Source organism: Ranitomeya variabilis, chromosome 3 (assembly GCF_051348905.1).
Source record: "Ranitomeya variabilis isolate aRanVar5 chromosome 3, aRanVar5.hap1, whole genome shotgun sequence".
Classification (NCBI taxonomy): domain Eukaryota; kingdom Metazoa; phylum Chordata; class Amphibia; order Anura; family Dendrobatidae; genus Ranitomeya; species Ranitomeya variabilis.
In genome coordinates, this window is record NC_135234.1 from 573,146,941 (window position 1) to 573,170,250 (window position 23,310).

General features: G+C 43.2%; 1 protein-coding gene across 4 annotated transcripts in view; it reads right to left on the reverse strand.

Annotated features, from left to right (window-relative positions):
- Positions 1–22,512: 22,512 nt before the first annotated feature.
- Positions 22,513–23,310, reverse strand: part of UCHL3 (ubiquitin C-terminal hydrolase L3) — a 77,511-nt gene continuing 76,713 nt past the window's right edge. For all 4 annotated transcript variants that reach the window (XM_077297232.1, XM_077297233.1, XM_077297234.1 and 1 more), the window contains one exon: positions 22,513–22,741. In XM_077297232.1, the coding sequence (XP_077153347.1) occupies positions 22,658–22,741 (84 nt within the window). In that variant the 3' untranslated portion in view covers positions 22,513–22,657. The remainder of the gene's footprint in view (positions 22,742–23,310) is intronic.

Sequence of the window (23,310 nt, forward strand, 5' to 3'; positions counted from 1 at the left end):
TTGGTGCTTTTTGCTGCAGGTTTTTGGTGCGGTTTTTGGTGCAGTTTTTGATGCGGTTTTTGATGCAGTTTTTGGTGCTTTTTTGCTGCATGTTTTTGGTGCGGTTTTTGATGTAGTTTTTGGTTCAGTTTTTTATGCAGTTTTTGGTGCTTTTTTTGCTGCAGGTTTTTGGTGCGGTTTTTGATGCTGTTTTTGATGCAGGTTTTTGGTGCGGTTTTTCATGCAGTTTAGTTTTGATGCAGGTTTTGATGAGGTTTTTGGAAAATAAATAAACGGAAAATGTGCATGATTTGAATGGAAACATGCATGAAAAATAACGGACAAAAAACGTTCCTATGAGTTTTCCGTCCGGCGGAAAGTTTTTTTTTACGAATCCTGCAAAAAACGGATGAAATGTGTGGCCATCAGGCGCAATCCGGCGCTATTACAACTCTATGAGAAAAAACGGATCTGGCGGAAAAAAATGGATCCGGCAGGAAAAAACGGATCCGGCGGAAAAAAAACGGATCTAGCGGAAAAAAACGGATCCGGTGGAAAAAAACCGATCTGGCGGAAAACAACGGATCCGACTGAAAAAACGGATCTGGCGGAAAAAAACGGATCCTGCAAATGTGCTCGCAGGATGCATTTTTTTCCCCATAGACTTGTATTAGCGACGGATCGCGACGAATGGCCACACGTCGCGTCCGTTCTGCAACGGATCCGTCGAGTTTTGGCGGACCGTCGGCACGAAAAAACGTTCAAGTGAACGTTTTTTTGTCCGTCGCGTCTGCCATTTTCTACTGCGCATGCGCAGCAGAAACTCTGCCCCCTCCTCCCCGCACTTCAGAATGGGCAGTGGATGCGTTGAAAAACTGCATCCGCTGCCCACATCGTGTACAAATTTCACAACGTGCGTCGGTACATCGGCTCGACGCATAGCGACGGACCCGTACTGACGCAAGGGTGAAAGAGGCCTTTATGAGCGTTGAATTTAAAAAAAAAAAAATGGAAAAAAACGGCGTGGGCTCCCGCGCAATTTTCTGCGCCAGAGGGGGAAAGCCGACGGCCGGGGGCCAATATTTGTAGCCTGCTATGAATATCAGCTCGCAGCTGTCTGCGTAGCCTTTACTGGCTATTAAAATAGGGGGACCCCCCAAAAAAATGACGTGGGGTCCCCCTATATTTTATAGCCAGAAAGGCTACGCAGACAGCTGCGGGCTGATATTCATAGCCTAGAGAGGGGCCATGGATATTGCCCCCCCCCCGGCTACAAATACCAGTCCGCAGCCGCCCCGAAAATGGCGCATCCGTAAGATGCGCCAATTCCGGCACTTAGCCCCTCTCTTCCCACTCCCGTGTAGCGGTGGGATATGGGGTAATAAGGGGTTAATGTCACCTTGCTATCGTAAGGTGACATTAAGCCGGGTTAATAACGGAGAGGCGTCAATAAGACGCCTATCCGTTATTAATCCAATAGTAAGAAAAGGGTTAATAAAACACGCACACATTAGGAAAAAGTATTTTAATATTCTTCATTTCACCATACTTACCATACTTCAGCGCCTGCAAAAAACGTAAAATAATAAACCGCATACTACCTGTCCGCCGTAGTCCAAATAATAACGAGTGTCCCACGACGATGTCCCCTATAGAACAGTGACATCGGGTGACGTCACTGCTCTATAGGACCCTCAGTGACACACTGACAGGAGACAATGGCTCCTGCAGTGCATCACTGAGGTTACCTGAGTTCAAAGTGTCACTTTATATAATTGCTGCATGGGAAAATGTCTCATACAGCAATGCCATAAAGTGAGACTAGGGACTTTTTTTTTACAGCGGCGGAGGAATACAGTGGCGGAAGGATACCTTCCTCCCGTCATTGTGTTTCTGAGCCCCTAGAGAGCGGTCGCATTATTTGATGCTGCTGCTCTCCACGGGAGATCGTCGTGGGACACTCGTGGATTTCTGCGGACAGGGAGTATATTGGTTGTTTGTTTTTTTCACATTTTTTATAGATGACACTGGCTTCGGGGATCAAAATGACAAGTAATGGTGAGTATGTAATCTATGTTTAATGTAATGTATGTCATGTATGTAATGTATGAATGTACTGTATGTCTATATGTATTTATGTATGTAGAATGTATGTATGGAGTATTTTTTTTTTTTTCATTCAACACATTAGCCGGATGATGGGACTACTACTGTCCCATCATTGGCTAATGTGTCAATCACTGTCAGTGTAGCAGGCATAGCCCGATGGGACTTGTAGTCCCATCGGACGATGCCCGCACTGAGACCCCCGCACGCCGCAGAGACCCCCCCACGCCGCAGAGACCCCCCCCCATGCCGCAGAGACCCCCCCACGCCGCAGAGACCCCCCAGCACGCCGCAGAGACCCCCGCACGCCGCTGAGACCCCCGCACGCCGCATAGACCCCCCAGCACGCCGCATAGACCCCCCAGCACGCCGCATAGACGCCCCAGAACGCCGCAGAGAGCCCCTCACGCCGCATAGATCCCCCAGCACGCCGCATAGACGCCCCAGAACGCCGCAGAGAGCCCCTCACGCCGCATAGACCCCCCCAGCACGCCGCATAGACCCCCCCAGCACGCCGCAGAGCCCTCCCACGCTGCATCAAGCCCCGGCACGCCGCATCAAGCCTGGGCATACAGCGCCGGCCGCATAGAATGAGATCCCTGGCAGGCCCGCACAGACCACGCCCGCACAGAGACACGCAGTCTCCGCCCACGCACCGCCCACTTTACATTATAGTGATTTTAGCACTGTGGGGACTTCCGATTCCGATACCCGATACCACAAAAATATCGGATCTCGGTATCGGAATTCCGATACCGCAAGGATCGGCCGATACCCGATACTTGCGGTATCGGAATGCTCAACACTAGTCTTGAGGCATTTCCACTGAAGTTGGATCAGCCTGTAACTTAATTTTTGACTATGATTTTGAGCATCATTCCAACTCCAGACCTCCGTGGGATATTAGTTGTGATTTACGTTGATCATTTTTAGGTTTTATTGTTCTCAAAATATTCCACTATGTAATGAATAAAGATTTACAACTGGAATATTTCAGTGATATTTAGGATGTGGGATTTTAGTGTTCCCTTTATTTTTTTGAGCAGTGTACCACTGTTTCCAATTACTACATCATTTTCCTGGTGTTCATCTTTGCTACAGAAAAGTATTCGGTGGAGATATTTAGTGATTTGCATGATTACTTATAGATCAGACAGTAAAACACAATGATGCCATGATTATCATGCGGTAATATCCAATTATGCGATAATAACATGATCTCGCCCTTTTCCAATGTCTGAGATCACACAATGAATAGGCAAATATTATGTATTTATAATACCCAGCTGTTAACTAAGCTAGAGCAGTAACCTACAGTACCTACCACAGAAGTAGGAATGAAACTGTCATACTAGCTTCCTGCGTCTGCCAGTAGGGGATGTCACTCTGTATATATCTATACAAGATCTTTTCAGTTCAGCAGATGTTAATCCACATTTTGCAGGCAGGAGAGATAGACTAGACTTAATATGTAATATGCTCATCATATGCAAAATGCTGACCTCTTTCCTTCGTCACTTACACATTTTGTTTTTAATTCAATGCTTTAGGCACAGTTAGCCTAAAACCTAGAGGATAAACTTGGAAAAAATGTAAATGCTAATAGTGGGGTACTCCAGGGGTCAGTTTTGGGCCCTCTTCTGTTTAACATATTTGTTAAAGACAGTGTACAGAGCATTTACCAATGATACTAAACTCTGCAAGGTAATCAACACAGAGGAGAATAATTTTATATCATAGAGAGATTCATGTAAGATGGAGGCTTGAACTGAGAAATGGCAGTTGAAGTTTAAAGTACGGTAGATACATGTAAGGTCATGCACTTGGGCTGGGAAAATAAAAATGTATAATTATGTACTAAATGATAAACCACTGGGTAAAACTGACACTAAAAAAAACTTGGGTATGTGGGTCAATAACAAACTTGACTTTAGTAACCAATGCCATGCAGCTGCTGCCAAGGCAAATAAAATCATGGAATGCACTTAAAGAGGTATCAATGACAAACATAGTTTTGCTTCTAGACATGTCACAAGTGCTTCCACACTAAGAAAACTGTGGACAATTTTGTGCACCAGCATAAAAGAAGGATACAGCTGGACTTCAGTAGATACAGAGAATAGCAAGTGACCAAGGTTAATAAAGGAATATGGGTAGTGCTATACCAAGTCAGGTTATTGATATGTGAATGGACAGTGCACAGTTACACATTCTGGAGTTATTGGAGCACTTTGGTTTTGAGCATTGCCAGTTTTTACATATGCGTTTGACAAAAACTTAATTTATGTAAATTATCAACTGTTATGTAAGGTTGCTGTGCATGTGTGTCGTATTATAATTGTTGGAGAGTTATAAACATGCCAAACATTAAATGTTGCATGGCTGCAAGTTGTCATGTAGCCCTAGCTTACAGGTATTGATTAGACCAAATAATCTCAGGCAGCCTGATTTTACATCTCCTGTTAGGCTGCCGTCACACTAGCAGTATTTGGTCAGTATTTTACATCAGTATTTGTAAGCCAAAACCAGGAGTGGAACAAATAAAGGAAAAGTATAATAGAAACATATGCACCACTTCTGTATTTATCACCCACTCCTGGTTTTGGCTTACAGATACTGATGTAAAGTGCTGACCAAATACTGCTAGTGTGATGGCAGCCTTACTGGGAGAAAAAAAGAGAAAGCACAGAGCTGCAGTATAAATTTAGCTAACAATAAAAAAAGGCTGCATCATTTTGAATGAGTGTCCTAATAATGTAATCTGCATCTAATATTAGGTCACCACCAGGTAGCAGAACCGCACTGTTAAGAAAATAAGCCATACCATGTAAGTCAAGTCATTGTCTGTGTAGAGTAAAAAAAGAGACATACTAGAACCAGGGATCACCAGAACAAATGAAAATAACAATTGTATTCAAGTTCAAAAACACACCAACAGCTTAATTAAAATCATTTAAAAACAGGATGACAAATGACCACTATTGGGGTGAACTGAGACCAATACAACTATCACAGATAAATCATTAAATTGTATTTGTCACAATACACTGGGCTCAGTGCCCCCCGGGCCGTTCTGCCCGCACTCTGGTCTTTGAGCTGAGGCTATCTTCCTGCCCCAGGGCTTAGTGCCTCTTGGATTATTCTGTCTGCATGCACCTTTGGCCATGGTTTTGAGCTGAGGCAATTCCTCTGCTCTAGTCTGCCTCCCAGAGCATAACGGATCTATATGGATATATGGATGCCATCTATAGGTATATTCCGTATCACTGCTTTTTTTGAGTACTCTTACTAGGTCATAAAAATTTATTTTTTTGGGGGGGCCTCAATTAGGGATACTTTATTATTTGGGGAGGTTGCGGATCTGCTCTGACAGATTTTCATGTGTGTTATTATCAAATTTTACGGTAAACCGTACATGAATCTTTCCTATAGAGGTTACCATATTTTTCATTTTCTTATACCCTCTCTTGCTGAGTATTATCTCAGCCATTATTAGCATGCGATAAGGGTCATTGTTAATACAGCCAGTCTAATTATCTACAAGCATTATACCTGGATTATTTGACGGATTTTGTCATGCCACATTATCTGGGGGAGTTATTCTTTTGTCTGTCATTCGCATCGCTAATCTATCTATAAAATTGTCTAAGGGTACTGTCACACTCTGCAACTTTCCAACGATCACGACCAGCGATACGACCTGGCCGTGATCGTTGGAAAGTCGTTGTGTGGTCGCTGGAGAGCTGTCACACAGACCGCTCTCCAGCGACCAACGATGCCGAAGGCCCCGGGTAACCAGGGTAAACATCGGGTTACTAAGCGCAGGGCCGCGCTTAGTAACCCGATGTTTACCCTGGTTACCATCGTAAAAGTAAAAAAAACAAACCGTACATACTCACATTCTGGTGTCCGTCAGGTCCCTTGCAGTCTGCATCCCGCTCTGACTGAGTGCCGCCGTAAAGTGAAAGCACAGCACAGCGGTGACGTCACCGCTGTGCTCTGCTCTTACTTTCCGGCCGGGAGTCAGTCAGAGCGGGAAGCAGACTGCAAGGGACCTGAGGGACACCAGAATGTGAGTATGTACTTTTTGTTTTTTTTACTTTTACGATGGTAACCAGGGTAAACATCGGGTTACTAAGCGCGGCCCTGTGCTTAGTAACCCGATGTTTACCCTGGTTACAAGCGAACGCATCGTTGGATCGGTGTCACACACACCGATCCAACGATGACAGCGGGAGATCCAGCGACGAAAGAAAGTTCCAAACGATCTGCTACGACGTACGATTCTCAGCAGGGTCCCTGATCGCTGCTGCGTGTCAGACACAGCGATATCGTATGGATATCGCTGGAACGTCACGGATCGTACCGTCGTAGCGACAAAAGTGCCACTGTGTGACAGTACCCTAAGGGTCAATTACGTCTGTCTGTCTGTCACGGAAATCCCGCGCCACTGATTGGTCGCGGCCCGGCAGGCACAGGCGCAGTCTGGCCGCGAATTCGTACCTTCCTACTCTCCGTCAGTGCCCCCTCCAGTCAGCGCTCACACAGGGTTAATGGCTGCGTTACACCACGTTATGCCGCAGTGTAACGCAGTCCGTTAACGCTGCTATTAACCCTGTGGGACCAACTTTTTACTATTGATGCTGCCTATGCAGCATCAATAGTAAAAAGACCTAATGTTAAAAATAATAAAAAAAATAAAAAATCATTATATACTCACCTTCCGGCGCCTTTCCCGGTCCTCACGACGCTCCGGTCCCAAGAATGCATTGCGGTCTCGCGAGATGATGATGTAGCGGTCTCGCGAGACCGCTATGTCATCATCACGCGAGACCGCAATGCATTCTTGGGACCGGAGCGTCGCGAGGAGCATCGATAAATGCCTGGCCTGGATCCGGGGGCCACCGGAAGGTGAGTATATAACTATTTTTTATTTTAATTATTTTTTTAACAGGGATATGGTGCCCACACTGCTATATACTACGTGGGCTGTGTTAGATACTACGTGGCTGTGCTATATACTACGTGGCTGTGCTATATACTGCGTGGCTGTGCTATATACTGCGTGGCTGTGCTATATACTACGTGGGCTGTGTTATATACTGCGTGGGCTTTGCCATATACTATGTGGGCTATGTTATATACTGCGTGGGCTGTGCTATATACTGCGTGGGCTGTGCTATATACTATGTGGCTGTGTTATATACTACGTGGTTGTGCTATATACTACGTGGCTGTGCTATATACTATGTGGCTGTGCAATATACTACGTTTCTCTGCTATATACTACGTGGGCTATGTTATATGCTACGTGGGCTGTTATATACTACGTGGCTGTGTTATAAGCTACATGGCTGTGCTATATGCTACGTGGCTGTGCTAGATGCTATGTGGCCTGTGTTATATGCTATGTGGCTGTGCTATATGCTATGTGGGCCGTGTTATATACTACGTGGCTGTGCTATATGCTATGTGGGCTGTGTTATATGCTACGTGGCTGTGCTATAATTCTCTGCTGTATCTGTGCATCATGAATCGCGGTATGTGTTAAAGAGGGGGGCCCACTGAGACTCTTTCGCCCGGGGCCCTCAAAAACCTGGAGCAGGCCCTGGCTTCACTGATTGGTCTCGGCCAGCCGGGCGCGACCAATCAGCAACAGGTGCAGTCCGCTCGAGAATTGGCGCGGAATTTGAACCACGCTTCGCTAATTGGCCGGCCGAATCCCGTGTATAAATTGCATTATTCTGAAATCTTCATAAATAAACTACATACATATTCTAGAATTCCCGATGCGTTAGAATCTAGTCCTGTATATGGGCCTTTTTGCTTGTTGATTCAGCCCTTGGGGCAGCACATGGAGGGCGAAACAAGGGGTCTCTTTTGCCTTTAAGACACATGTTCCACACTGACTCACTGTTGAAATATTGGTGTTGATATTGTATCTCTATGTTTATAGCCTAAATAATAGATAATTTGTATGCTCATTGTATTTAACAAATGTATATCATGTTTCTTATGTCCAGAGTGTATTGTGACAAATACAATTTATTGATTTATCTGTGATAGTGGTATTGGTCTCGGGGGGTTCACCCCAATAGTGGGTATTTGTCATCCTGTTTTTAAATGATTTTAATTAAGCTGTTGGTGTGTTTTTTGACTTGAATAAAATTGTTATTTTCATTTGTTCTGGTGATCCCTAGTTCTAGTATGTCTCTTTTTTTACTCTACACAGTCTGCTCTGACATACTCCAGGTGGATCCCAGTTGCATATTGTAGGTTGATGGTGCCCTCCACCCTTTTGTTCTTTCAAGTCATTGTCTGACAGCAGACACTTCTTTAACCCTTTAACAACTAGAGATGAGAGAATATGTTCGGAAAACGATTGTTGAATCCGAATTTGCCATATTTGTACCATATTCATGCCAAATTTATGTTTGACGATTGTTTCCAAACATATTCGCTTAACTGTACTCCCATTGACTCCAATAGCGTTCAGCTATGTTCGGCGAATATTGAAAATATCGTAATCCAAACCGAATATTTAAATATTCGATCATCTCTATTAACGATCAATGACGGACATAGAACATCATGAACAAGTGTCAGTTTTCACATCATAAAGTGATATATCCGGTATGACTAAGCACACACACAGTGACGGCTCCTTGCCGACAGGAGTCACTGAAAGCAGATCAGCACTGGTAGAGATGCAGGGACCCATTTCAGCGGTCCCCATTCTCTGATTGCTGAAATCGGTGAGTGAATCTGACTGATGATCACAGCATGTAATCTCCTGAAGTGCTGAAATATCAGCAGTTCCCCACACAATCACCATCGGGAGCTTGGCGCAGCTGACAGCTGAGCTCTTGCAGTAACAGCCAGGGCCGATACCCACAGCGCCCCTGGCTGACTAACCCTCCAGATGTCATGATCAATAGCGATTGCGGCACTTGGAAGGATGTGAGAGCGAGTGGGCTCCCTCTGTCACCTCCATCGGCATCCACGCATCGAAATCACGCGGAGCTGATGATTGTCATAGCACCCGAAGGTCAAACAATGACCTCCTGGTGTGCCAGGTATGGTGGCCTGTGAGACGCAGCCTTAGGCAGGGTATAAGAGGTGATCTGCCTATGTAATATCACAGGTCTCATGTATTGCAGTACATCTGTATTGCAATGCATGAGACCAGTAATCAGACTAATAAAATTTAATATCCAATTGAGGGACTCAGTAAAACAGTAAAAAAAAAGTTAATAAGATGATTTAAAAAATTCTAAAAAAAAAAATAATAAAAATGTTAAAACAATACACTGTACGTATTCATGTAAAAACAAAAATAAACAAAAAAAGTACAAATATTTGGTATCGCCGCGTCCAGAATGACGCCATGTATAAAACGGTCTCTCTAATTAACCTCTACAGTGAATGCCGTAAAATAAAAAAAAACTGGCAAAACATTATGGTTTTTCATCATAATGCTGCAAGCAAAGTGGAATAAAAAGCAATCAAAAAGACAAATGTAAAAAAAAATGGTATTGCGGAAAAAGTCATCTTGTCCCGCAAAAGAGATGCGATAGAGCTCCATCAGTGAAAAAATATATAGCTGTATGAACATAGTTCTGGAAAAAATTTTTTTTCTATAAAATAGTTTTTAATGTGTAGAAGTGACAAAACATAAAAAAATATATAATGGAGGTAATCATACTGACCCCAAAAATAAAGCTCCCTTATCAATTTTACAACACTTTGAATGGCATAACCCCCCCCAAAAAAAACAGTGGTTAGTGGTTCAGCCCCCCACAAATCAGAATAGAAAGCAATTAAAAATGTCATGTGCCCAAAAATGGTACTAATAAAAACGTCAACTTGTCTCTCAAAAACAATATATAGAAAAATTATAGCTCTCAAAATATGGCGATGCAAAAACTTGTTTTTATTAAAAAGCAAACAAACGTGTTTTAGTATGTGACAGCAGCCAAAAATAAAAACCCAATATAAATCTGGTATCGCACTGTCCTGATGAATAAAGTTGTCTAATCACTTACACCTCACAAGGAATGGCGTAAAAAATAAATAAAACCGATTTTTGACCTGCTGTTGATTTATTCAATCTGACTCCCGAAGATCGCAGTAAGGCTCAGCTTACATTTATCCTACACTCTGCGCTGAGTGCTTACATCAGGGTTTCAATGTAAATCTCTGAAATATGTGATTCAGACAGAACCTCTGGCAGACGATTCCAGATTCCCTATAATGAGGCAGATGGAGGCACTGTGGACGTCGTCTGGCCTGTGATACGCTGGTGTATGTTTTTTTAGGGGTGCATAAAAGCACGGTTGGCCTCAGTTTTATGCACCTCTTAAAAGCCGGATACCGCTGAACACAGAGTTCAGAGTAACCCTGCTGCCTCATTCATGAATGGATCATTTGGGGATTTAATCCGAGTCACGTATTTTGTAGATTTAAATGTAAACCCTGATGTAAGTGCTCAGCGTAGAACACAGGATAAATATGATCCAAAATGTTCTGTACCCCAATATGCCACCAATAAAAGCTTCCACTCAATCCACAAAAAAAGCAAATCCTTACTCAGGTTCATCATCTGTTAACAGAAATTTATAAGCTGTCCACATTACTGGTAGCACAAGGACTATGGAAAAGTGATGTTGCTCCCACCAAAACAAATCCAGCAAAATCTGCGCTCCATAATCCAAATGGCCCTTCCTCCTGATCCCCACAGTGTGCCTAAACCACAGAGACCACAGAGTCCACATTTGGCATTACTTTAGAGAGGAGAGCCCACTAAACTTACTGGGTGCTTGTCTCCAGACGCACACAGGTGAAATTTTGCATTTTTAGCAGAATTTGGGCTGCAAAGGGCCAATATATTATTCTTTTTTCTGTCTCTACCAGTGAGTGGAAGCATTACGCTCCCTCTCCCATCATCCCCCTCTCATCATCTGACGTCGCTGACACAGACACTGACAGGGGGTCGCGATGACGTCACTACTCGATAGGCATTGGATGTACTCGTTGGAGTATTGGATGTATTTATTTTATGGGGGTGCTTTATATTGTATAGAGTCTGTCTATGGGGGTGCATTATACTATAGAGTCTAACTGGGAGGGTGCATTATACTATATAGAGTCTGCCTATGGGGAGTGCAGTATACTATAGAGTATGCCTATAGGGAGTGCAGTATACTATAGAGCAGTGTTCCCCAACTCCAGTTCTCAAGAGCCACCAACAAGTCATGTTTTCAGGATTTCTTAGTATTGCACATGTGATGGAATTATTGCCTGTGCAGGTGATGCAATTATCACCTGTGCAATACTAAGGAAATCCTGAAAACATGACCTGTTGGTGGCTCTTGAGAACCGGAGTTGGGGAACACTGCTACAGAGGATGCCTATGGGGAGTGCATTATACAATATAGAGTCTGCCTATGTGGGTGCATTACACTATAGAGTCTTGCTATGGGTGGTGCATTATACTATATATAGTCTCCCTATGGGGTTGCATTATAGATTATAAAGTCTGCCTATGGGGGTGTATTATACAATATAGAGTCTGCCTATGGGGGTGCAATATGCTATAGAGTCTCCCTACGGGGTGCATTATACTATAGAGCAGGGGTCCCCAACCTGTAGCTCGGGAGCCACATGTGGCTCGTGGTCCCATGAATTGTGGCTTGTGGCTGTCTGTCAGCTTGGTGCATTAGTTCCAGTTCTAGTAAACAGGTATGAAGAGCACATCTGAAAATTGTGAATTTTGTGAGCAGCCCTGCACGGAAGAGCAAATCTGGATGCACATATAGTGGTCTTAGGGGTTTTGAGATGATTTAAGTATGGTACACTGGAGACAAAATGATACCACCTGTCAGAGGAGGTGTTTGAAGCTGGATGTGACAGTGTCTTGGGAGTGCTTTATATGAGAATACTGAATGGGGGCATTTTAGGAACCCCTCGATCTTTGTATACTGCTTTGGGGTGATTGATTATTGAGGAAAAGCTTTGGTTACCATTATGCCTGTAATAGGGGTTATGGTCACCACTATTGTGAGGGGGGCGGTAGCTGAATGTGGCTCGCGACCCTCTCTCAAGGCTGAATGTGGCTGTCAAGGTCAAAAACGTTGGGGACCTCTGCTATAGAGTATGCCTATGGGGGATCTGTGACGAACAAGAGCCGGAGGGATACCGATATCCCACCGCTGCCACCACTTGTGATGGAGCTTATACAGTCACAGCTCTCTGGTGCCCCCCTTACCCTCAGGTCAGTCAGGGAACTGCACCTAGGATAAGTAGTTGCCATAGACGCTGCCCTGTTACGTACTGGTTATCGGGAGCTCTGCAGTGAGGGCACTATATATATCACCAGTCCCAGGCTGGGAATATACATATTATAAACCTCTGGTCCATCACTTCCAGGATTCCCCAATAACACCAGAATGGTATGCTGCCACCAGTTCCTTGTTAGATATAAGCCCGGTTCGTTAACAAGCTTATTTCGGGTCAGAAACCAACCACAGGTAGCGTATAAGTACTAGCCGGACTCACGGATGTGGGAAATCCGGATTCGAGGTAAAAGAGCAGCCCAAAATTGATTGATATTTTAATTGCCGAAAGGCACACTAGATAATACAAATATATACAGAGTAATATACAGATATTACAGCCACGAATACATATAAAGGTAAGATACAGGTATGGGATTACAGTTAGCTGTATGTGTCAAGTTACTAATCCTTGTAGCATGTGGATCCAGGAAAGCACTCGAATCAACAGGTACTTTCACTGGCTAAAAGTGTATAGCTAGTTTTTAACCCCTAGCTCGCCCCTTCCATAATTGCCACTGCCCCTCTGGGCTGAACTGAAATCTCCTCCCCTGATGTCCTAGCTGAAATAATTCCCAATATCTAGGATGGGTCATAACTTCCTAGTGGGAGGTCCAAACGGGACGACTGACGCCTCAACAGGTTTGATTGGGCTTAACCCATACGGCGAATCCAATCTTGGGTCGACTAAGTGGTTCTGGAGAACCAGTCTCGATAGCACAGTATCTGGGACAGCTAGAGAATGATGAGACACAGGTGTGTGTGCGGAGGGCTCTCAGGGTTCCGGTTTTATATTGGACTTAACCCTGAGATGCACGGTACTCTCATAATTCATTTCTATGTGTCAGTGCCTCTCCGCTGTTAGCTGGCAGCCCTGCACAAAAGACAGCAGGGGGTCCCCAGCTCTTTTCCTCCTCGCATTAATTAACACAGGGTTTTTAATTCTCTTGCCATATAGCATGGTCCTGTTATTTTGAGAATTTGTGTATTTATCTCATGGGTGGGGTCCACAGTTCCAGGAGCAGAGGGAGAACTCTGGCTATTATATTGGGCCTGAAATTAAAAAATCAAAATGATGTCTCCCTCATCCCTCATAGGGTGCATTATACTATAGAGTCTCCCTATGGGGTGTCTATTATACAATATAGAGTCTGCCTATGGGGGGTGCAATATGCTATACAGTCTGCCTACTGGGGGTGCATTATGCAATATAGTCTCCCTATGGAGGGTGCATTATACTATAGAGTCTGCCTAAGGATGGTGCATTATACTACAGAGGCTGCTTATGGTGAGTGTACTATACAATATAGAGTCTGCCTATAGAGTCTGCCTATGGGAGGTGCATTATGCTATAGAGTATCCCTATTGGAGGTGCATTATACAATATAAAGTCTCCCTATGGAGGGTGCATTATACTATAGAGTCTACCTAGAGGGGTGCATTATACAATATAACGTCTGCCTATGAGTGCATTATACTATATAGTGTCTGCCTATGGGGATGCATTATACAATATAGTCTGCCTATGGGTAAAGCATTCTATATGGAGTCTGCCTATGGGGAGTGCATTATACTATAGAGGGGTAGGAGGAGTGCACTATACTATATGGAGGCCTACAGGGAGTACATTATACTATATGGAGGCCTTTGGCGAGTGCATTATATTATATGGAGGCCTATGGGGAGGCTATCTAGGGGGTCATCATATAGTGTGATTAGTGAGGGGGCCATCGTACAATGTTGGAGCCATCAAACAGTTTGGGGGGCTACTAAGGGGTTAGTATACTGGGTGGGTGGTACTATACAGTCAGGGGGCATTATACTGTGTATAAGAGAACATCATACTGTGTATAGGGGAGCTGTATAGGGGGAGACTCGGGACATTACTGTGACTGTCAAAGGGGCACACAGAGGGCATTATTGCTTTCTAGGGGACATAATGTGGGCAATGTTTTCTAGGGCACTTGCATGCGGCATTACTATATTTTAGAGTGCTTTTTTTAGAACATAAAAGGCACACAGTACCACCCAGTAGGTGCAGTAATAGGAACACATAATGGCAGCAGCAGCTCAATACTGGGGTATTAGCAGGATAAGGAGTTGTGTAGGTTGGGAATAGCCCCATTGGGGACAATGCTGAAAATATGAGAAGTGAAATGTGTCTTTTTTGTAATCTCTACAGCAGAGTTCTGGCTGGAAGAAGTTGTCATGTCGGTCTGGGCCAGATGGAAAAGAAGTGAAAAGTGAACGACTCCATCAAGAAGGTCAGCAGTAAGTCACCATCTATAACTGTGCTGTAATCACTTGTATGTCCCGTAGGACTGGTATTTACCACTGAACAAATGGCAGTAATATCAATGTTGGTCTTTGTATAGAGATTATTTTCAACAGTGCGGTCATCTGCTGGGGTTCTCCTACATCCACTATTAGGGCTCATTTCCACATGCGAGGCACACGTCCGTTTACATTGTTTAGGCACATCTGGGTCTCTCCAAACGTAGTGTCTGCTATCTATTCTAAACAATTTTACAGTCCAAAAGTCAAATGGTGCTCCTTCCTTTCCTAGCCCTGCGCTAAACAGCAGTATTCCCCTACATATGGGGTATCCGCATACTCAGGAGAAAACAGACCATACAAATTGTTGTGCAATTTCTCCTGTTAACATTGTGAACATTAAAAATTTGTATTTTTCCATTTGCAGAGCTCAACCTTATAAAATTCTGTGAAGCACCTATGCTTTTAAGGCGCTCACCACACCTTTAGATAAATTCCTTGTGGGGTGTAGTTTTCAAAATGGGACACTTGTGGGGAATTTCCTCTGTTCAGGCACATCAAGGGCTCTCTAAACATATCATGGTGTCCGCTATATAGTCCAGCAAATTTTGCAGTCTATATGTCAAATGGTGCTCCTTCCCTTCTGAACCCTGCCATACCCACAGACAGTAGTTTTCCGTCACATATGGGGTATTGGTGTACTCATTAGAAAGTGGACCTTACAATTTGTTGTGCAATTTCTTCTGTAACCTTTGTGAAAATGAAAAATTTGGGGTTAAAGCAATGTTTTTGTGGGAAAAAGTAAAAGGTTATATTTTTTTCTACATTGTTTGAATTCATGTGATGCACCTAAAAGGGTTAAAATACTTCAATGTGGTTTTGAGCACCTCGAGTGGTGCAGTTTTTGAAATAGTGTCACTTTTGGAAATTTTCTGTCATATAGCCCTTCAAGGTCTCTTGAAATTTGATGTGGTCCTTAAAAAAAAAAAATAGGTTTTGTAAATTTGGTTGGCAAAATAAGAAATTACTGATAAAAGTTTAACCCTTCTAACTTACTAGCAAAAAACATTGTTTCAAAAATGATGCTGATGTAATACAGACATATGGGAAATGTTCGTTTTAACACACAAAATAGTTAATATCTGATTTAAGGGCATAAAAAAGAAAAGATTGAAATTTGCAACATTTTCAATTGTTTTGACAAATTTTGAATATCTTCATAAATCATATTAAAGTTTACCACTAAAACGAAGTATACTGTATCACAAAACAACTTTCTAGGAATCACTGGGATACATAAAGTGCTGTATGGCACATTTTAGAAATAAGGCTCTGTCCTTAAGAGGTTAAAGGGGCTATCTGGCCTTAAGCCTACAAGTCTACAGTCACTATGGTGTGACTGCAGACTTGTGAATCCTCATATCACGAGCACTGTGAGGATCTTCCGGTGTCTGGAGTGGGAGGTGATCTGACCGCAAGTATTCGATTTGCATACTTCTGGCCACATTCTGACTAGACCGTATAGTCACATACTTTCGGCCAGGCCCGCCCGTCCCTCTTGGCGTCGGCACCGTACTTCGCGCTGTGAGATTTCATGAGTCTGCAGTTGCGCTAAGACCAGACAATCCCTTTAAACACTTATACAAAAGATCATTAAAGAGGCTTTACCATCTTACAGTGTATAATGATGGAATATAGCTAGGTTATGCTATCACTTTATAAATGGAGGAGTCCAACCTATAGGACCCCGACGTATTCGGAGCATGAAGGGGACAGTGATTGTGCCCTTTCTACGTTTTCCAGACATGCATCATTCCCTGCAACACTGTACAACAAACTGCAACTGGCCCCATTCACCTGAATAGACATTGCGCCCATGTGCGAGGGAGCAACAGTGACGGGGACACAGAGCTACATTCTCCGAATCGGGGAGGGTCCCAGAAATCACCGCTGATCATAAAATGATGTTCCATCAACTCATATGATCGGGAAAATCCATTTACATTTTAGAAAATTGTATTTTGTGGAAGAGACTTGCAGAGATTGAGAAACATGTAATTAAATCTTCAAACTGCTCTATCAGAAGTAAATGACATGGTCGGCTTTCACATTGTAATTATTTAGCAGCAGCTATTACACACAGGAAAACAAATAAATACATCCTCTTCTAATGGCACAGCCAGAGATTGTATCTTCAGGAAGCCAAAGGCATAAGAATGATGGCAAATTACTGCAAGATAAGGTAGAATTTTCAGCTATTCTAATAACTTGACAATTACTGTACTTATCCATATTCATACAATTCTATCATTAGGTGCACAACATTCCTTGCTTTGAAGCTGCAAAGATTCATTGCCATCCATTAAAGCCCAACATAACTTCCCTATAGTGTAATAATTCTTGAGTGTGTGTGTATGTATTTATGTACAGTATGTATCTACAATATAATTGTCTAAGGGTCACTTCCGTCTTTCTGTCTGTCCTTCTGTCTGTCACGGATATTCATTGGTCGCAGCCTCTGTCTGTCATGGAATCCAAGTCGCTGATTGGTCGTGGCAAAACGCCCACGACCATTGCCACAACCAATCAGCGACGGCCACAGTCTGGTGGCAATATGGCCGCTCTTTCCTCCCCACAGTCAGTGCCCGCTCCATACTCCCCTCCAGTCATCCAGTCAGCCCTCACACAGGGTTAATGCCAGCGTTACCGGAGCCCGGTGTAACACACTCCGGTTACGCAGCTATTAACCCTGTGTGACCAAGTTTTTACTATTGATGCTGCGTATGCTGCATCAATAGTAAAACGATCTAATGTTACAAATAATAATTAAAAAAAAAAACACGTTATTCTCACCCTCCGATGTCGCGTCCTGTCCGCCGGCAGGTTCCAGGGCTAAGGATGCTATGGGAGAAGGACCTGCCATGACGTCACGGTCATGTGAACGCGATGTTATCACAGGTCCTGCGCGCCTAGGACCTGCCATGACAGCACGATCAGGTGACCACGACTTCATCACAGGGCCTGCGCTCATAGTCATACCAACCCTGGGACCGGAAGCTGCCGCGTGCACCGTACACAGGAGCCAGGACTAAGGTATGTTTATTTTTTATTTTATGTCACTGGCCAATATACTACATTACTGGGCAATATACTACGTGGCTGACCAATATACTACGTGGCTGGACAATATACTACGTGGCTGGGCAATATACTACGTGGCTGGGCAATATACTACGTGGCTGGGCAATATACTACGTGGCTGGGCAATATACTACGTGGCTGGGCAATATACTACGTGGCTGGGCAATATACTACGTGGCTGGGCAATATACTACGTGGCTGGGCAATATACTACGTTGCTGGGCAATATACTACGTGGCTGCCCAATATACTACGCAGCTGGGCAATATACTACGTGGACATGCATATTCTAGAATACCCGATGCGTTAGAATTGGGCCACCATCTAGTGTGTGTGTGTGTGTGTGTATATATATATATATATATATATATATATATATATATATATATGTATATATGTATATATATACACACACACACACACATATATACACACACACACACACAGAGCATACAGACATCTGTACTACAAAACGTGGTCACTATCGATGTAATTTGGATTTCTCTTTACTTCATTTGTCTTTGCATTAATTGATAAAATTAAACGGACTAGTGATGAGAGCGTCCTCGGATAATGTGTTATGTGAGCATGCTTGGGTGCTTTCCAAGTATCTTTGGAGTGCACGAATAATATGGTCGCGTCCCCACAGCTGCATGATTCACAGTTGTTAGACAGTCGCAACTCATGCGGGGATTGCCTAACAGCAGCAAAACATGCAGGTATGGGGACTCAAACATATTTTTCGAGCACTCCAAAGATAGTCGGAAAGCACCCGAGCATGCTCAGATAACACCTTATGCGAGGACGTTTGCTCATCACTATTACCATTTCTATTTATGAAAACATTCTTACTTTGTAGCATTTTTTCCCCACACCTGCATAAAACTTTTGCACAGTACTGTGTGCAGTGATATAAATTGTACATTTGTAACAATTCTAGAAATTTGGGGGGGAAAAAAAAAAAAAGATCCACCCATTGTGTCACTCTAAGATTTGACTAAATTGGGGAATGGCACATAAGAGATTTTCCATCTTCGTCCTGCACAGAGAATCATCTCCCCTCAGTAGTCTCTGATGGCTACAGATGAAAGGTACAGAATTGTACAACAGAAGTGTAAATGTTTAAAGACAGACATGCCTGGCGCGTCCTGTGCCATGACTGTCTGATAAGTGCAGGTCGCACAAGTGAAGCAATGTTTTGCGCTACTCTGTATGCGCAGCTCTCTCCATTCACTTCTATGGCATTTTTCTTCACACATTTGCTTGACTTTTTTCAGAACTCCCAGAGAAGGCAGCAGAGACACCCATCTCTCCGCTTACAGAGGCGGCAGGTGGGGTGCTGACTTTAATACATTGGATTAGTAGGTTCTTTTGCACGAAGATCTTTAATGTTATTGTGGCGATGCTCAATTCTATGCATTTAGCTCTAAGGACGGTTTCACATTTGCGGTTGTGTCCGCAGCGTTTCTGACCCATACATCTGCACGCGTCTTGATTTCCTATCCTTTACATTGTGGACGCAGGTACATGTGTTTGCATGCGTTCGCCCGCGTTTGCTGCATGCGTCGTTCTGTGGTGTGCGGTGGGGCGCGAGTAACACAACATATTGCAATTTTTGAGGCGTCAATCTTCCGCCACCATACGCTTGCGGAAGGAGTGTGTGTGTGTGTGTGCGTATGTAAATTGTATATATATATACATACATACATACATACATACACACACTCTCTCTCTATGTATATATATATATGTATGCATGTATGTTGCATTGCTGAGTTTTGTACAGATCTACAGCATTGGAGACTTAACTACGAAAGGCAAAGGAAAAACATACCGTATTATCTTCAAGAAGTTGTGTGATATCCAGACTAATATTCTGACATTTTTCCTATACTAGGAAGGTGAACTCTACTTTTCATGTCCTAGTATACATTGTCCTAAGTGCACCGAGATTGCAATTAAATCCTTGAGCAATCCTCCTTTGGGTGATTGGCTTCACTTGCTCCAGCAAGAGAAGAATCCAAGGTTATGAAATGCCAGCATTAAAAAAAATAATAAAAATAAGAACAAAACTGAAATCATTTCAACCCTCAAAAACCGTGCACGTTGTTAACATTTGCCCATGATAAATTCTAATCACCTAAGCTGCGTCAACATTTTTATTTATAGACTAAAAAGGGGCCTTTTTCAGGTCACTTAAATTATCCAGGTTTTCCCTGACATCTCTTATTGGACAGCCGCGTGCAGTTTTACACACGCTCTACAGCCGATGCGGTGTGTAATCCTCTAGTCGCTCACTATAGGCAAAGTATTGGGACACCCACAGATTACATGTACACGAGCTTTTAACACTTCCCATTGTAAATCCATGGCCATTGATATGGAATCGGTCCCCTTTTTTTGCAACAAAGGCAGCTTTCACTATTCTGGAAAGAAATTAGTCAAGATTTTGGAGTGCATTATGGAAATATTTGCTGTCTGTAGGTTACTCCGCACAATCCTACTCACAGGTTCACTTTAAATGTGGATGATCGATTTATAAATGGAAACCTTAGTGGCCATGTCTAGTGGATTTCCCACAAAGAAAATATTTGTAGTAATTATTGCTTAGTGAAATCAGAGCCTAATTTTTTTAGGATTGTGTTATGTCAGAGAGTAAAACTAGTAGCTTTGCCACTGTGTATTTCTACCAGAGGTAACATCTTGGCTTTGTAGTGAGAATTGATAGTGGTAGAGATATAGTAAATGTATTTTTTTTTTATATTTGTGTAGTTAAAATTGTTTGAAGTCAAAAGATTATTTCTGATTATTTAAATTGATAATATTTTTTCAGCCCCTTGAGGAGACAAAGTTTTACAACTTCCCTCCTCACTCCTAAAGCATACTGGAAAGCTAACTTGCATCCTCCGCAGTTTTGTTAGGGAAATTCGATTGCGAGCCCCGGTGGAGACAGATGTGGGCGAGTCTCTGTATACACCTAAAGGTTTGTCCTAGCAGTCACTCCCATAGGGTAGCCCTGGGGACTTGGTCAGCCCGAGGCTAACACAATACAACTGTCAGGGCTGCCAATTACAATGGGGCAGAGGAAATAAAATTATTGTTTGTCCGTCCTCCATCGTTTTTGCAATTAGCATTGAACACAACACCTATCGTGTTAATCATTTGGAATTGAAGCTCGGCTGCAGCAGGAGGGGAGAAGACATTAACAACAGAGGTCCCTAAAGGTTATCAGGAAAAACTATTTAAACCAATTTCAGGAGAAGTTTAAAGGGGTACTTTAACGGAAGACACTTCATAGTATATAGGGAGAGCAGTATAAACATGCCGGGTCCTCACCATACCAAAGGTTGGGTTAGTGAGAGATCTACTGGCTTGTCCTAAAGAGCTCACTGAAGTTGAGCATGGTCTTGTAATACGTGGTAACAAGTCAGTTCTCGAAATTCCACTATCAACTGTGAGTGGCATTGTTGAAAAGTGGAAGAGTTTAGGACTCACAGAAACTCAGCCACAAAGTGGCAGTCCACCAGAGCATGGGTGCCTAACCTCTATGGCGAATTGTGGATTAAGGTCACCAGTGCTCTGACACCAACTGCAACGTCCCAAACCTCCTCTAGCATCAACATCAGCATAAAAACTGTGCGCTAAGAGTTTTATCGCATTGGATTCTATAGCCGAGCAGCAGTATACAAGCCATAGATCACAAGGCACAAAGTCATACGTTGAATAGAGATGCGTAAACCCTGCTGGAACCTGGAGCCGCAGAAACAAGTTCTGACGAGTGACCAATCATGCCTTCCAACCTGCCAGTCTGATGGGCAATTCTGGGGTTAGCAAATGCTAAAAGAAAGTTGCCAACCTGCATTTTGCCAACAGTAAAGTTTGGTGGAGGAGGGATAATACTATGTTACTGTTTTTCAGGTGTCGGCCTAGGCTTCTTCCAATGAAGACAAATCTTAATGCTTCAGCATTACAAGACATTTTGGATAATTGCATGCTTCCAACTTTGTAGGAACAATTTAAGGAAGGCCCTTTCCTGTTCCAGGATGCCTGTGCCCCCGTGCACAAAGTCTATAAAGGTTATGCGAGTTTAGAGTGGAAGAACTTGACTAAGCACACAGAGACCGGACCTCAATCCCATCAAACGCTTTTGGGATGAAATAGAAAGGAGATAGCAAGCTAAACCATCTCGCCCAATATCAGCATCTGACTTCACAAATACTCTTCTGAAGTAATAGATTCCCACACTTTAGAACCTTGTCGGAAGCCGTCCAAAAATAGTGGAAGGTGTCCCAAAATAGTGGAAGCTGTTATAGGTCCAAAAGAAGGGACCAGGTTCCATGTTAACGCCTATGGATTCAGAATGGGACGTCATAAAAGCTCCTCTAGGTGTAATGCATAGTGTCCCATTACTTATTACCATACACTAGAATAATAATAATTATTGTACTATATGTCTTTAGTATAACTATTTTTTTCCTCTTCTCATGCACAGCCACGTACTATGTAAAAATAGCTACCGAAGGAATTAACAGAAATGCACAACAGTCTATGGGCGGCAGTGAGTTGTGTGTTGGGGGCAGCCTGTCCTTTCCTTTAACGGAAACATCACAATGAATATAAAATGCTTTAAAATGAGAAAGAAACAACACAAGCTGCAGGAGGCAGTCACCACAGAATGTCAGGAATGGTAAACTGTCTTTTTATTATTAATGTACAGTACTCAGAATGATTTTCTCACAAAGATATAAAATGTTGTTTTCATCATGTGGCTTTCTTCCAAGTTCTCTTGGACATTTCTGCGTTCCACCAAAGTCTGGATTCTGTCACGCTTTAGAGAAAGCCACCACAGTAAACCTCAATTCATCGGGATCACGCTGCATAAACTTTCGGCAGACTTCTATGGCATCCTGGTCGGAGGGAGAAGGGGGAAGAATTAATATCACAGAGACGCTTCATACAAACATGCAGCTAAAAGATTAACAGGAATGTTCCTTATAGACGAGGCCGAGACATCACAGCCCTATTAGCTGGAGGCAGATTGTCTTCGTCCAGAGGACTGACTCTCCTGTCCATCACCATCTATTACTTGTGAATGCCTGGCACACTGCTGGTAAGCCTCTGTCTGCTCTCGTTGTGTAATCTGATGGCATATGGTCAGAAGTCACTAAACACAAGAGCAGATTGCAGGAATCCAGCCACACTGGTGTTTGCCTGTAATTACTAATGGGATGTGTTATGCAACCACAACTTTGTAAAAATCATTGACAAGTGACAGCACTGGGATTAACTCTCAAGGCTCCATTAGCAGGATATAGGCAGGAAATACAGCAGCCTGCGTTCTGAAAATGGACATCTTACGATGTAAATCATTCAGCTGAGGTGAGGAAAACTAAAAAATACTCGGAACACCCCCGAGCGTGCTCGAGAAACAAGTATATTCGCTCATCACTACTCATCTCCCATCAGCCTGTCTAAA